The following is a 12,899-nucleotide window of genomic DNA, read 5'->3' as shown; positions in this document are numbered from 1 at the left end:
AGGAGAGCTCCATATGTATCGACATGCTAACGAGTTTTGTTTGCCGCTTTTGTCTTCTCAATAATGAGTATCTGCTGGAAAAGTTCTTACGAAGAAACTGAGCACGTAGTCCAACTTTGGCAAGACTGGGGAGGCGGGTGAAGGGGAGAGATGGTTGGTTCTCAGAATAACTGTCCATGATTTAAGATGTGCTGTTGGGCGTCTCGCCGGCGAAGTCTCACCCGCGAGTCTGAGGTTAGTGCGCATCCTCCCTCGGGTCTCCGCTCTATCCTTCTTGTCCTGCCTTCCGCTGCGGAAGCGGTACCGCATCCGACCTTCCAGTATTCGCAGCACAGGGCCTAAACCGCACCGCCGCGGTGGTGAAAGGGTGCAGTGCGGATGCGCCGCGCCTCAGCGAGCAGCGTCTGAGAAGAGAGATGTGCGCCGCGGCAACTCGCGACCGAACTGCTTTCCATCGGCACTCCGCCACCTGGCTGATCCCGGGCGGGGAGGGGTTGAGATAGAGGGGCTGGGCTTGATGGCGTGCGTGTTTCCGGTCCACCGCGAGGCAATCGAGTATGGAAACGTTCGTGTGCCCCTTGGAGTCTGCCAAGTTCATAGCGAGCCATAGCAAAGATGTCTCCGTGGACGAGGAGGGGGCGCGGCGGGTGGCGGAGAGTTTGTTTGACAAAGCCTCGGCGGAGGAGTTCGGTCTGGCGGGGTGGAAGAGCCTCCACGAGCTGAACCCCCGAGCCGCCAGCGAGGAGGCGGTCAACTGGGTGTTCCTGGTGGACACTCTCAACTTCTCCTTCTGGTCCGAGCGGGAGGAGCACAAGTACCTGGTGAACTACAAGGGTAAAACGTATAGCGGCTATTGGTCCCTCTGCGCCGCCGTCAACAGGGCTCTGGACGACGGTTAGTGAGCGGCAGGGGAGTGGAGGGCCTGGCCTCGTCTGGCGGGCTGTACGTCCCGCTGCGCAGCCGGTGGTGGGATGTATTATGGAGCGATGCGTGTAAAGTAGAGTAGCTATCTTCAGAAACGGGAACCGTTTCTGCAGAGTATCGCTTCCTGGGTTGACGAACCTGTACGTGTTGGCTGTTCCAGAGTTAAGGGGATATAAGTGGAAACGCTTCAACAATGCCTTGAAAATGAAACCGCATAAATGGAGGTTCTAAATGGTTTATCGCATTTTTGCTGAAAAGACTTTCAGTAATGGGTCCATGAAGAAGTCCATGACTTCTGCTACTTCACATGTGTCGTTAAGGTAACTTGCATGTTTCCACGGAAGACGAGACAGTAAGGCTTAATTCTCTGAACCAGTCTCTCATGAGAGCAGCTCCAGAAGTCTGGAAACCCGTATGCCTCCAAAATCAGCATTTTAGCCCTTGCTCCTCCCGCCGTCATCGGGAGGAAAATCTATTTTAGATAAAGATGGAAGTTTTAGCTAGTTTTATACATACATGTAAATTAAGGGAACATTAGCGTTAAGATACTGTTTGTAAATGCGCAACGTGATTAGCAGCTAAGGGAAAACAAGTCTTTGCTGACTATGCTGAGTATAGGCTATTTGCCAGTGTGCTGTGTAAACACCACACTTGAAGACTAAGTGACTTGGAAAAATTACACATAAAAAGTAAGAAAGGTTCCACTGTGTGCAAACACAAATTTAGTTTTAAGCAGCTGTTGCTGAACACTCAGGTCAGTTTAAGGAGCTCATAGCCTCTTTGGGTCTTACTCCGTAAATGCTCTCATTGGCAGCAGGCCTTTGCATTAGAACTTAGGTTATGCTATGATAGCCTAAACATCTTATTTTTACTTTTCTGAAGGAATACCTATTACCAGTGCATCGTATTTTGCCACCATGACTCTTGACCAGGTTAGACATGTATTTCGCTCTGATACAGAAGAGCCCATACCTTTGATTGAAGAAAGACATCGAGTGCTGAATGAAAGTGGAACGGTTCTGTTGGAGAAGTTTGGAGGCTCTTTCCTTACCTGTGTTAAAATGAGTGAGAAAAGTGCTCAGAAACTACTATGTCTAGTACTGGAAAATTTTCCTTCTTACAGAGATGAAGCTGTATTTGAGGTAAGCAATTTCTGACACTATCATATGATCAGAATTTAATCCTTACTAATTGTGATTTTTTTTTTTTTGTCTATGTAAGTTTTTCTGAGAGGACAGTCAGCTCAGAATTAATCTGGTATTTGTTAATGGCTAAGTTTTTTTTTTTTAATCCATGAGATGGAAAATGAACAGAAATATTTTTGTGGAACTCAGTGTATTAAAAAGTAAAATTCAAGGGAAGAAGGAAAATTACTATTATTTTAATATTTTTGCCTCAAATCATTAAAGACACTGATCTGTATAATGAAAAGAAAATCAGACTTTGAAACAGTTGATCATAATTATGTAAGGTGCTATGAGACATTCAAATAGCAAAGAAGGTTTTTAAAATAATGCTTCTGGAGCATAGTGTACTTTTTGGTAAGCTGTGGTAAAATTACTGACATTTCATTTGTCTAACCAATCTAAACTTGTGAAAACAAAATCACACCATTTATTAACAGTAAAGGAGTTGTGAGTGCTTAACTAGTCAGAAATGTATTTCTAAAGACAAGGGTCACCTTTTTTCCCCAAAGGAGAGCTATTTTTTCATATGCTGTCTGTCTTCATCACTTTGATATAGTTTATTTTGACATACTCCAAATCCACAATTCGATCATGACTCCTTTCTGCTCCTTAAAAATGCAGAACATTTGAAATAATTTCTGCCTGAGAAATCAAAATATTTTATCCTTTGTTTCTCCTTTTCTCCTTCCTCCCTTGAATTTCTACCAACCCCTGTCTCTTCATCTCTCTCATCTTTTACTTTGAGGATCTCCACAGCTAATTGCTACCAAGCCCCCTCTTCCCATATCCCTTCTTTTACCTCAAGGATCTCCACTGCTACTGAAGGATATGAAACTCCAGTAGAGATGTGAAAATGCACAACTACTGGGAATCCACACTATAACTGTTGCTGAGTCAACAGGTACTGCACAAATGACCACAGGTCAGAAATAACCTATACTTTTGTCAGGGTTCTCAGCTTTTTGGAACAGTTGTCTTGAAGGAAACTGATGGGAAGTAAACAGACTGTCTACTGGTTTTTTGTGTCTCAGGTTTTGCCTGTATGGGCATGATCTTTGTTTAGCATTAGTGCCATCTGTGATTGCTCCTGTGCTCAGTTTCGTCTGTGGACTACTACTTCAGCTGTGATGACATTCCCTCCAGAATACTCTATTCTAGTGACAGTGTAGACCATACTAATAGTCTGTGCAGCCTTTTCAAGGTAACTATGGAATACCAGTCACTGGAGCTTTGAATCCATTGCATTAATCACTCAAATCTGCCCTTAGGTGGCATGATTTTATTTTCTCTTGTCTCTGCTATGAATTAAGGTATATTTACATGAGGAATCACAGGTCCTGTCTAACTAGTCTTTAAAGGTACTTGTTTAATTTATTGGGATTTTTTTTCATTTTTTTTTTCATTTTTTATGATCCATTTATGAAAAAGAAAATATTTTCCAAGTAAAATGATAGTGTATTTTCTTATCTTTATAGTGACTGTATTCACTAACATAATGTCTTTCATGAGATGATGCATGATGCTGAGTGCTTTATAAAGCAAGTCTTCCTAAAGGCAGCAGCAGACTACAGAACGAAAAGATATTCGAAAAATGATTGCAGACTGTAAGCACTGACATAGCAGTAAAGCAGTAAAGCCTGTTGCATGAGTAGGGAAGCTGGTTTTCTGCTTTCACTAAGCAAGATGTGTATTTTGAAGGTTGGTGAAATAACACAGACCAAGTTTATGCCCTGCTTGTTTTAAAAACAACAAAAAAATCAACAGCCCCCAAGAAAACAACAAAAATCCCTTGACCAAACAAACAGCAGCAAAAAAAGGTAAAGACATGCACAGGCCAAAACTACAACTCAAAGCCCCTCCAATGTTAGCACCTGATGCGAGGTGACATGGATCATTTTACCAACATAATTTCTCTGGCAGCAGGTTGAACTCTTAAGACATCGCCTTCAATAAAGGGAACTGAAAGATGGTGAAATACCTAATAGCAAACCACTGTTTCTCAGTAACCCACCATAATAGAATTATATATGATTATAAAATAAATACTGTAGCTCTCCTGCATTCTGAATGTCTAGGGGAACTTCTAAAATTAACATGATTATTTGGCCATGTATTTTTCCAAACACACAAAATACTCTTCAGAATGACACACTACTGAATGTAATTATAGAAACTGCCAGTGTTCTTCCGCTTACAAAAAGTGACTTGCGAACCAAACCCAAAATTCCGTAAAGCTTTTTGTCTCTGGCTGTGTAGTTCATGTTTAGATGCTGTGGCAGAAGTTTAAATATTAGACTATTATTCTCATGATCCTGCTATTCCTTTTTTCTTTCCTTTTTTACTAGCTATCATATTTTGCTTTTTGCCAACACAATATTCCTCCCTTCTTTTAGTATCAGTAGGTCAGAATTACTTACGTCTCTTGATACTGGCTCATTTTAGTGGAGAGGAGACACAAGTGTCCTTATATACTCACTGGAAGGTGAGTGTGTTGCATGACAAAAAAAAAAGAATATTTGTAGTGCCAGCTGGTAAAATGTTCCAATGGTAGTATCTTTGAGACATAGTATCATCCATGTAAAGCTTTCCTTGTTTTCTGTGGAAAAAAATGGTGAGAAAATTTACTAGAAATGCTTGATAGTCTTTTTTACATCTCAGTAATTTTACATCAGTGTCAGAAGCTATATGCAGCATAAAAATAAATTGAAACAGCAAAATTATAAATTGATCTACTCAATACGTCCCATCCAGGATTTTGTTTACAAATTAAATTGCAACACAAGATGAAAAAATTCAAATTGAATTCTCCCTTCCTCTGGTCTTGAAAAGTGATGTGGTGCCAGAGACATTGAGTTCTATATCTAGAAGGAGAAATCTGCCTGGTTTCCATTAGCTTTGGGTTAATAGGAGCTAAGATGGAATTTGGTCTCTTAATTATTACTTCCTGTTGTAACGTTTCAAGTGGTGTTTTATTAATACACAGAATGGTGGTTTTCTCTAGAAGTAAGTTTATGCATCTATGCCAAGTATAGGATGAAGCACAGGGAAGGAACGGTTTTGTTTTAGAAACTGTTCTGTCAGTTGTTCTGGATATCCTGTTCTCAGTACTCTTGGAAAATAGCATTTAACCACCAAAATATGCCTGGCTGTCAGGGGTAGTTGTAGAATCTTGGGAATAATGTCAAATTAGCTTAAAAATGCCATTTATAAATCATGGTGATCTGAACAGTGATGGAGTAAAACTGGAAATAAGTTGAATCCCCACCTACTTGTATTTCAAACTACCAATTCTAGTTTCATGTTGTTTGGCACGTTTTGTCAGAAGCTGAAAATGCCATCTAGCTATATCAGGAGGAGAAAAACACAATCCACTAATACCTTTTATTTTTAAAGATGTGGATTTACATTCACACCTTGTGTTCATGAAGGAGTGAAAACCTCAACAGCGTACAGATCACAGCATATCTTTATTTTTTCCCCTTGTGAGCAGTCACCAAAGCATGTAAATCCTTCCAGGATTAGCACCAGCAAAAAAAGTGGATGACAAAAATAGAACCATGTGTAGTATCTAACAAACCCTTGTATTTGTGAATACACGTTCTACTGGGATTAATTTTCCGCTCTTTAACTGACAAGATACACTACACAACACAGAGGAGCATCCACTGAAATTTTCACTAGAATTTTATTTCCTTAACATTATGCATAAACTGATTTAAAAAAAAAAATTGTGGTCTGATACATGCCTTTTACACTTGAAATAAAAGGTTGGGTGAATTCTAGTGTTTCTGAAAGAATGTTTGCTGGACTTGAAGTACAGTGTTTGCAAGTGGAAGTAAACCAACATCCATGTGTTCTGAGATTCAAGCAGAATCTAATCAAATTTTGCTCCACTACAATGACTTCCGTTGTGTTTTTCTTTTGCTTCCATTTGTTAATGAGCTTTCCACACAGTAGTTGTTCATGTTCCAGTATTCACATTTTAAGGTGTTTTGAGTGTTGAATTTCTATCTTGTGTTAGTGAAGTAATATGTTTGATTAACCAAATAATAGTTTACGTTTCATAGAATAATGTGTACATGTTATTTGCTGTATTTGTTGGTGTTTCAGGTACTTAACTGACAAATTTCTTTCACCAGAAGAAAAAGGTGTCTTTCTACAAGCGGGCACAAATACTTGTGGCAGACATATGGAGTGTACTAGAAGGCAAAGGAGATGGCTGTTTCAATGACATTTCTAGTCTGACTATATTTGCTGACTACAGAATTCCTCAAGTTCTTGTTCATTTAAAAGCAATGAAGTATTCTGAAGAGCTAATGAAAAAATTACGTGAAGGTTTGTGCCTCCCTTATTAATATAGTCTCACCTCTACATTTTTAATAGAGATAGAGCTGTTCTTTGACTTATACCTTGATAAGGGAAGGATTAAAGAGACACTAAACAAATTCATCTCCTAAGTTTCTGAAGGACTGATGTTTCCAAAACTACTTTTTTTCAGCGTGAGTATACTTGTAATTTTTGAGATTTAAATAAGCAACAGTTTTGTCAGTAGTCCATACATGCTGTAAAAGCATGAGGATTCCTCTTCATCTGTATCAAACTGCTGGTGACAAGCAAGGTAATATTTTTAAGCTTCCATTAAAAAAAATAGTTTTAAATGAAGCTAATTGCATAAGACTCTAGAGTCTCTAATTTTTAAGCATAGTTCCATTTCTGGTACTTACTGTGAACTTCAGTAACAAAAACCTGAATTTAAAAATAGCACAGCAAGACAGACAGAAATGCAGTCCTCCGTGGATCTTAATAGAATGGCCATGTTATATAGCAAATTTATCTTTTCCATGAATCCTAATAAGGACACTCCTGTCCAAGTCATGCAACAAATAGGTTCCTTTATATTTATTTTATACATAGTTGGGGATTTTGTGGGCAGTGTTGTTGGTTGGAGTTTTTTGGTGGTGGTGGTGGTTGGTTGGTGGCTTGTGTTTTTTGTTTGTTTTGTTTTTTATCTTAGAGTTATCCTGGTAGAAAATACACAAATTGCAGGTTGATTATCCTTTTTGCCTCCACAAGCAAAGAAATGGTCATGTTATACTGCAGACAACCAAGTAGATATTCTTTTCTTATACTACTTTCTTAGAGTACAGGATGTTTTAATTGAAAGGGGAGTATTCTAAGTGCATATGGTAAAATTAATGATTTAGAAAATATATAGGACTATTGTTAGCAGTTGTGATGCAGGTAAAAAAAAATTGTAGTCCTAGAATTGAGTAAATGTGGAGCGAGGAGGTCAGGGGAAGAAGCAAACTCACATCCTGGGGCTTTTGTCTCTTGAAAATAATTGAATTGCTGTATTGTGTCCTGCAGGAACAGTTTTCCAGTCTGGAGATAAAGAGGAGGTAGAGATCCGTGGCTGTTCCATTTGGTGTTGTGCATTGGTTTGTAAGCACTTGCTGGAGCTCTATGAGAAGAAGGGCCAGGACATGCATGGAAAGATCAATGCAGTTTTACTTGATTATTATCTTTGGGACTATGCCAGGGATCATAGGGAAGATATGAAAGATATTCCCTTTCACCGAGTGCGGTGTATATATTACTAAGTCCAGTGTGATTGCTATTATGTTGATGCATTGTCTGAATTGCAGTTACTCCTTCCATACTGCAGTTGGTCATATTCTGTTTTGAAGCTGGCTAAATCAAATGGCTTTTTGTGATGGTAACACTTGCTCTCTTTTTCGTCTGAATCTTCTGCTGACCATGACTGGAAGTAATAGTGTAAGCATTGCTGGACAGTACATGTGAATATAAAGTTTATTACTGCCACTTTGCGGTTCTGTATTTGTGTACGTGGGTGTCTTTGCACACGGGCTTGTCATGTGTGTTTCTGCGCCGGGTAGGCCGGGCCTGGCAGATGTCGCACCATGACTGCACTTCGGTGGCCGCCTGCAGGCGTCCGCGATGAAGGCTGAGCTAGTGCCTTCACCCAATCAATAGTGCGGTGACAGGACTTGTACGGAGGATGTGCTTGTTTTCACCGGAGCGGGCTGAACAAGGGAACGCGGCGCCTTTCAGCCCACAGCGCGGAGCTGCTTCGCCTGCTGCAGCCCGCGCCTGCCTGCAGGCCCTCCACCCCCGCATTCCTGCCGCCGCGGGGTGCTGTAGGCGGCAGCGTGCGAGGTGGTACCGCTCTGGCGTCGCCGGACGTTGCTGCCGTTGCCTAGCGAAACGCAGTAAACAAGGGAGAGCCAGAGGCGGCCGCCGCCTCGGCGGGCTCCTCCGCGGCCTGCCTCACTCTCTGCTGTCCCTTTCCGTTCAGCGCCGGCGGCCCCTTGCGGGAGCTGTAGCGGGATTCTGAGGCCCCGCCAGCCCGGGCGCTTGGATTCCGAGGACGGCTCCCGAGACCCTGACGTGATCCCTTTCCGGGCTGCTTGCAGGTTTGAAGTAGAAAGACCTCTTCGAGATAGAACAAATACGGAAAATGTACTGTCCCGCTCTCAGAATACCCCTGCCAGCAAAAACCGTACCCGTAGTAGGTGCTCCTGCCTTCTGGCGGCCAAGAGCACACAATGGGTCAGCACCGGCGTATTTTTGTAGCTTTGGCAAACACCTGGTTTATATTTTCACGTTATTGTACGAAGTAGTGAATAAATTTTTCCCTCTCTCTCTTCCTCTCTCCCCCCCCCCCCCGCCCTGATTTGTTTGTTTATTTATTTATGTAATACAATTTTAAAAGAAAGGGAGCATGTTGGCACTTTTTAAAAAGTACTTCCTAGGGGGTTAAAATTAACATGCCTAGGTAAATAAAAACTGAAGTTGACCAAAATGTGTTTTCAATCTGTAGTTATACAGCTATTTCTGATGGCAGTGTCCTGATTTTCTTAGTTGCAGGCATTTTATTGACTATGTGAATGCTTCATGGGGAGCACAGGGATGGATTCTGGCATGGAAGAGACACCAGTTAAAGTTGCAGTTCGAGTCAGACCTCTGCTTTTCAAAGAAGTGCTTCATAACCACCAAACGTGTGTAAGACTAGTCCCAAACACCCAACAGATTATCATTGGTAAAGACCGTGTCTTCACTTTTGATTTCGTGTTTGGCAAAAACTCAACCCAAGAAGAAGTTTATGCTGTTTGTATTAAGCCTCTTCTAATGTCTTTGACTAATGGATACAATGCTACAGTGTTTGCTTATGGACAAACGGGTTCTGGCAAGACTTACACCATTGGAGGTGGCCACATTGGTAGGTTTTACAAAGTTCAGGGGTTTATACAATTTATAACATGACGTTTCTTGTTCTTCATTTTAGCATGCAAGTTAAACTAGAATTTCTTCTTGAAATTTATTGTTTTAGAGATTCTTGCTACATAGGATTTACCTTTCCTTGAAAAAGTTTCTTTAGATGATTGTTTAGAAATTTGTAACTTGAGTCTTGCAATGGGTATAATTATTTAAAACCTCTTGGTAGGTATTAAAATCTTTTTATTTAGAATCATAGAATCATTGTAGTTGCTGAAGACTCTTAAGGTCATTGAGTCCAACTGTTAACCTAACACTGCCAAATCCATCACTAAACCACGTCCCTAAGCACCCCACCTATATGTCTTTTAAATACCTCCAGTGATGATGGCTCAATCAGTTCCCTGGGCAGCCTGCTCCAATGCTTAACAACCCTTTCAGTGAAGTAATTCTCCTTAATGTACAATTTAAACCTACCCTGGCGCAACTAGAGGCAATTTCTCTTTCTCCTTGCTACATGCGAGAAAGGTCTCCCCTGAGCCTTATTCAGGCTGAACAACTCCAGTTGTAGAAGAATAAGAGATCAACAGTTCAACAAACTACTGAACATGCTTTAAAAAGTGAGAGCACCCACAGGAAAACATGTTCTGTATGTACAAAATTTAATCACCTGATTTCAAAAGAATAAGATGTTCTCTAGTAACTCAATCCAACCCTAAGCATTTACACAATGAATGTGACAAGAAGGACTGTTTAAGTTTTATTCTTCCCTATGCACAAAAAATAAAGTTTACTGTAGAGGCTGAAGAGACAGACCGCAGACTCTGCCTTTTTTTGAGTCTCAGCAGGAGGAATAAAGAAATCTCTTGAGTATAGATTTAAAGGAGACTCCATATTTTTCACAGTTTTGTGGTTATAATGTTATGTATTTTAGATTTTAACACTGAATCCTATTAATGGATTCAAACAAGTATTTTTGAATCCTAGAAAACAGGTATTCACAAAGTAGTACCAAATCTCACAGGCCTGTCAATCTTCAGTGTTTGTAATCTATGCAGCAGAATGACTGGGCTTCTGTGACATCTTTGCTTGTATTTTAGCATCAGTTGCAGAGGATGAAAAGGGCATCATCCCACGGGCTATTGAGGAATTATTTCATCATATTTCTGAAAACTGTAACAGTGACTTCCATGTGAAGGTATCTTATATAGAGGTTTACAAAGAAGAACTTCGAGATTTATTGGAGTTGGAGACCTCTGCAAAAGAATTACATATCCGAGAGGATGAAAAGGGAAATACAGGTAGGATTTCTGCTCTAGAATTTAATGTGTTTGGTTTCAGTTGTGTACCAAGAAATACTTCCCATCTCTTGAAAGTGTGTTTTCATTACTAATACTTCAAACAGTTAAATAGCCATATAAACTTAGCTTAGCTGATGTGAAACAGTTTGGGGGTTTTAGATGCCTGTGAGCAATATAGATGCTCCATCAGAAATGGCAATAAATGCTAAAGTAAAAATACAGTTTACTACTTCAGTAAATTTCTGTCTAGAAATGCAATAGCAGGATTATTCACCTGAGTATTTTAACGTTAAACTTTTGCTTCTCCCATCAGAATTATGGTTTTTAAACCACTTACACTGTAAATGTTTGCTTGTCTTTCGGTATTAAATGAGTAGACTAAAATGTTTCATTAATAATAGAATCTGATATTTTGGAGGCATTGAAATTAACCCTTTTCCTATAGTTCTGCTGTACGCTAAATGAAAATACTAGGAAAAAAATCCACAGCAGAGATATTTTATTCTGTAACTGTACTGTCTGTTTTGTTTTAGTTTTCTTTACATTCTAACTGTTATGTTTAATACCAATGTATTGTTGTATTGAGCTGGTATAGTTTTCTTGTTTGTAGCTGGAAGAAAGTACAAATTTAGTGCAATATCATTGCTTCATAAGGACTCTGCCATATATTTTAAACTGTTTATCCTCTTTAGTGCAGTTTGAGTCATCTTTAGTACTTTAGTTACCATGTACTTCATTAAAGCAAAGAACAGAAAATATGCTTGATAAGGGTGCTTGGTAGAAGTACTTGACAGCAGTACCTTTTTACATTATTAGATTGTTAATAGATAGCTAAGAGGCCCAACTACCTGAGCTGTATGGAATAGACATTCTGTTCTTGCTGTAGGGTAGGAATAATTTCTACTAAAAACATTTTTTCTTTTCCAGGCAAAATATCTTTAAGCTGACTTTGCTCATACTTTTTCTAGACAGCACTAGTCTGCAAAATTTTTATGGCAAGGTATAAATGAGCAAAGCTGTGCATTGTGTTTAATACTTCTAATGATATGACACAATACACCCATATATTAAATATCCGAAGGTTTCAGATATGTTGTACTTAATGCTTTTCACATATTGATGTCTTATTTTTCTATAGGTATATGCTATGACTTCATAATAATGGTTTTCTAATATGTGTTTATAGTTTGACTACTTCTCATGGCTGTAAACTTCTGCTGAAGAGTTTAGAAATAATTGAATTATTCTTTGATTTGGTATTTGTAGTGATTATTGGTGCTAAGGAATTCCCTGTAGAATGTGCAGATGAAGTGATAAGCCTGCTGAAAAGTGGCAGTGCAGCTCGTCACACAGGCACAACACAGATGAATGAGCACTCTAGTCGATCTCATGCCATTTTTACAATCAGTATTTGTCAGAAGCAATCTGCAGAGTCTCAGAAAAATACCGATGTTGGGCAGGATTCATCTGGGAAATCAGTCCAGAAGATTGCTTCAAAGTTTCATTTTGTGGATTTGGCAGGATCAGAGAGGGTGACAAAGACTGGAAATACTGGTGAACGCTTCAAAGAATCAGTTCAGATCAACAGTGGTCTGTTAGCCTTGGGAAATGTCATCAGTGCCCTTGGAGATCCTAAAAGGAAAAACGTACACATTCCGTACAGGGATGCTAAAATCACTCGTATTCTGAAAGACTCCCTTGGAGGAAATGCCAAGACGGTGATGATAACGTGTATAAGCCCATCCTCATCAGACTTCGACGAATCTTTAAATTCCCTCAAATATGCCAACAGAGCCAAAAACATTAGAAATAAACCAGTTGTAAATTACAACCCTGATCAAGAACGGATTGACGAAATGGAACTTGAAATCAAATTGCTTCGAGAAGCTTTGCAGAACCAAAAAGTTGGTAATCAGGGTTCACATGACTTAAATCAAGAACAAACTCATATCACTTCTCTTGAGGAACAGCTTACCCGGCTTCAAATTCAATGTTTCAGTTACAGAAATTGTGTAGATGAAGCCTTCCCATTGCTGCTTGATTTGAATGGTGTGGCTAACTTAGAAAGAAATCAACGGGACAGGCTGCAGAAGTGGATCACTATGGTACAGAAAGTAAGGAAGGAAGCTCTCAGCATACAGGAAACTGACACAGGGACTGGGACTAGCCAAGAGCCACTTCACATCACAATTCTTCAGCTAAAGAAGGAACTAAAGAAAAGCCAGGTATTTAATAAAGTTGATTATTTAAA

The 12,899-nt window shown here is 39.7% G+C and overlaps 2 protein-coding genes across 2 annotated transcripts in view; both read left to right on the top strand.

Annotated features, from left to right (window-relative positions):
* The first annotated feature begins 557 nt into the window (after positions 1-557).
* Positions 558-7,896, top strand: QNG1 (Q-nucleotide N-glycosylase 1). Its single transcript, XM_054397850.1, has 4 exons — positions 558-894; positions 1,807-2,066; positions 6,251-6,446; positions 7,479-7,896. The coding sequence occupies exons 1-4, from the start codon at positions 558-560 to the stop codon at positions 7,709-7,711; spliced, it is 1,026 nt and encodes a 341-aa protein (XP_054253825.1). The 3' UTR covers positions 7,712-7,896.
* Positions 7,897-9,041: 1,145 nt separating this feature from the next.
* The window catches only part of KIF27 (kinesin family member 27), a 34,686-nt gene continuing 30,828 nt past the window's right edge, over positions 9,042-12,899 (top strand). Inside the window, 3 exon segments of the mRNA XM_054397698.1 lie at positions 9,042-9,351; positions 10,448-10,648; positions 11,915-12,873. Of these exon segments, the coding sequence (XP_054253673.1) occupies positions 9,042-9,351; positions 10,448-10,648; positions 11,915-12,873 (1,470 nt within the window).

The sequence above is a fragment of the Indicator indicator genome, chromosome Z, assembly GCF_027791375.1.
Source record: "Indicator indicator isolate 239-I01 chromosome Z, UM_Iind_1.1, whole genome shotgun sequence".
Taxonomy (NCBI): domain Eukaryota; kingdom Metazoa; phylum Chordata; class Aves; order Piciformes; family Indicatoridae; genus Indicator; species Indicator indicator.
Note: the sequence above shows the minus strand (reverse complement) of the source record. Positions and strands in the feature narration are given on the sequence as shown.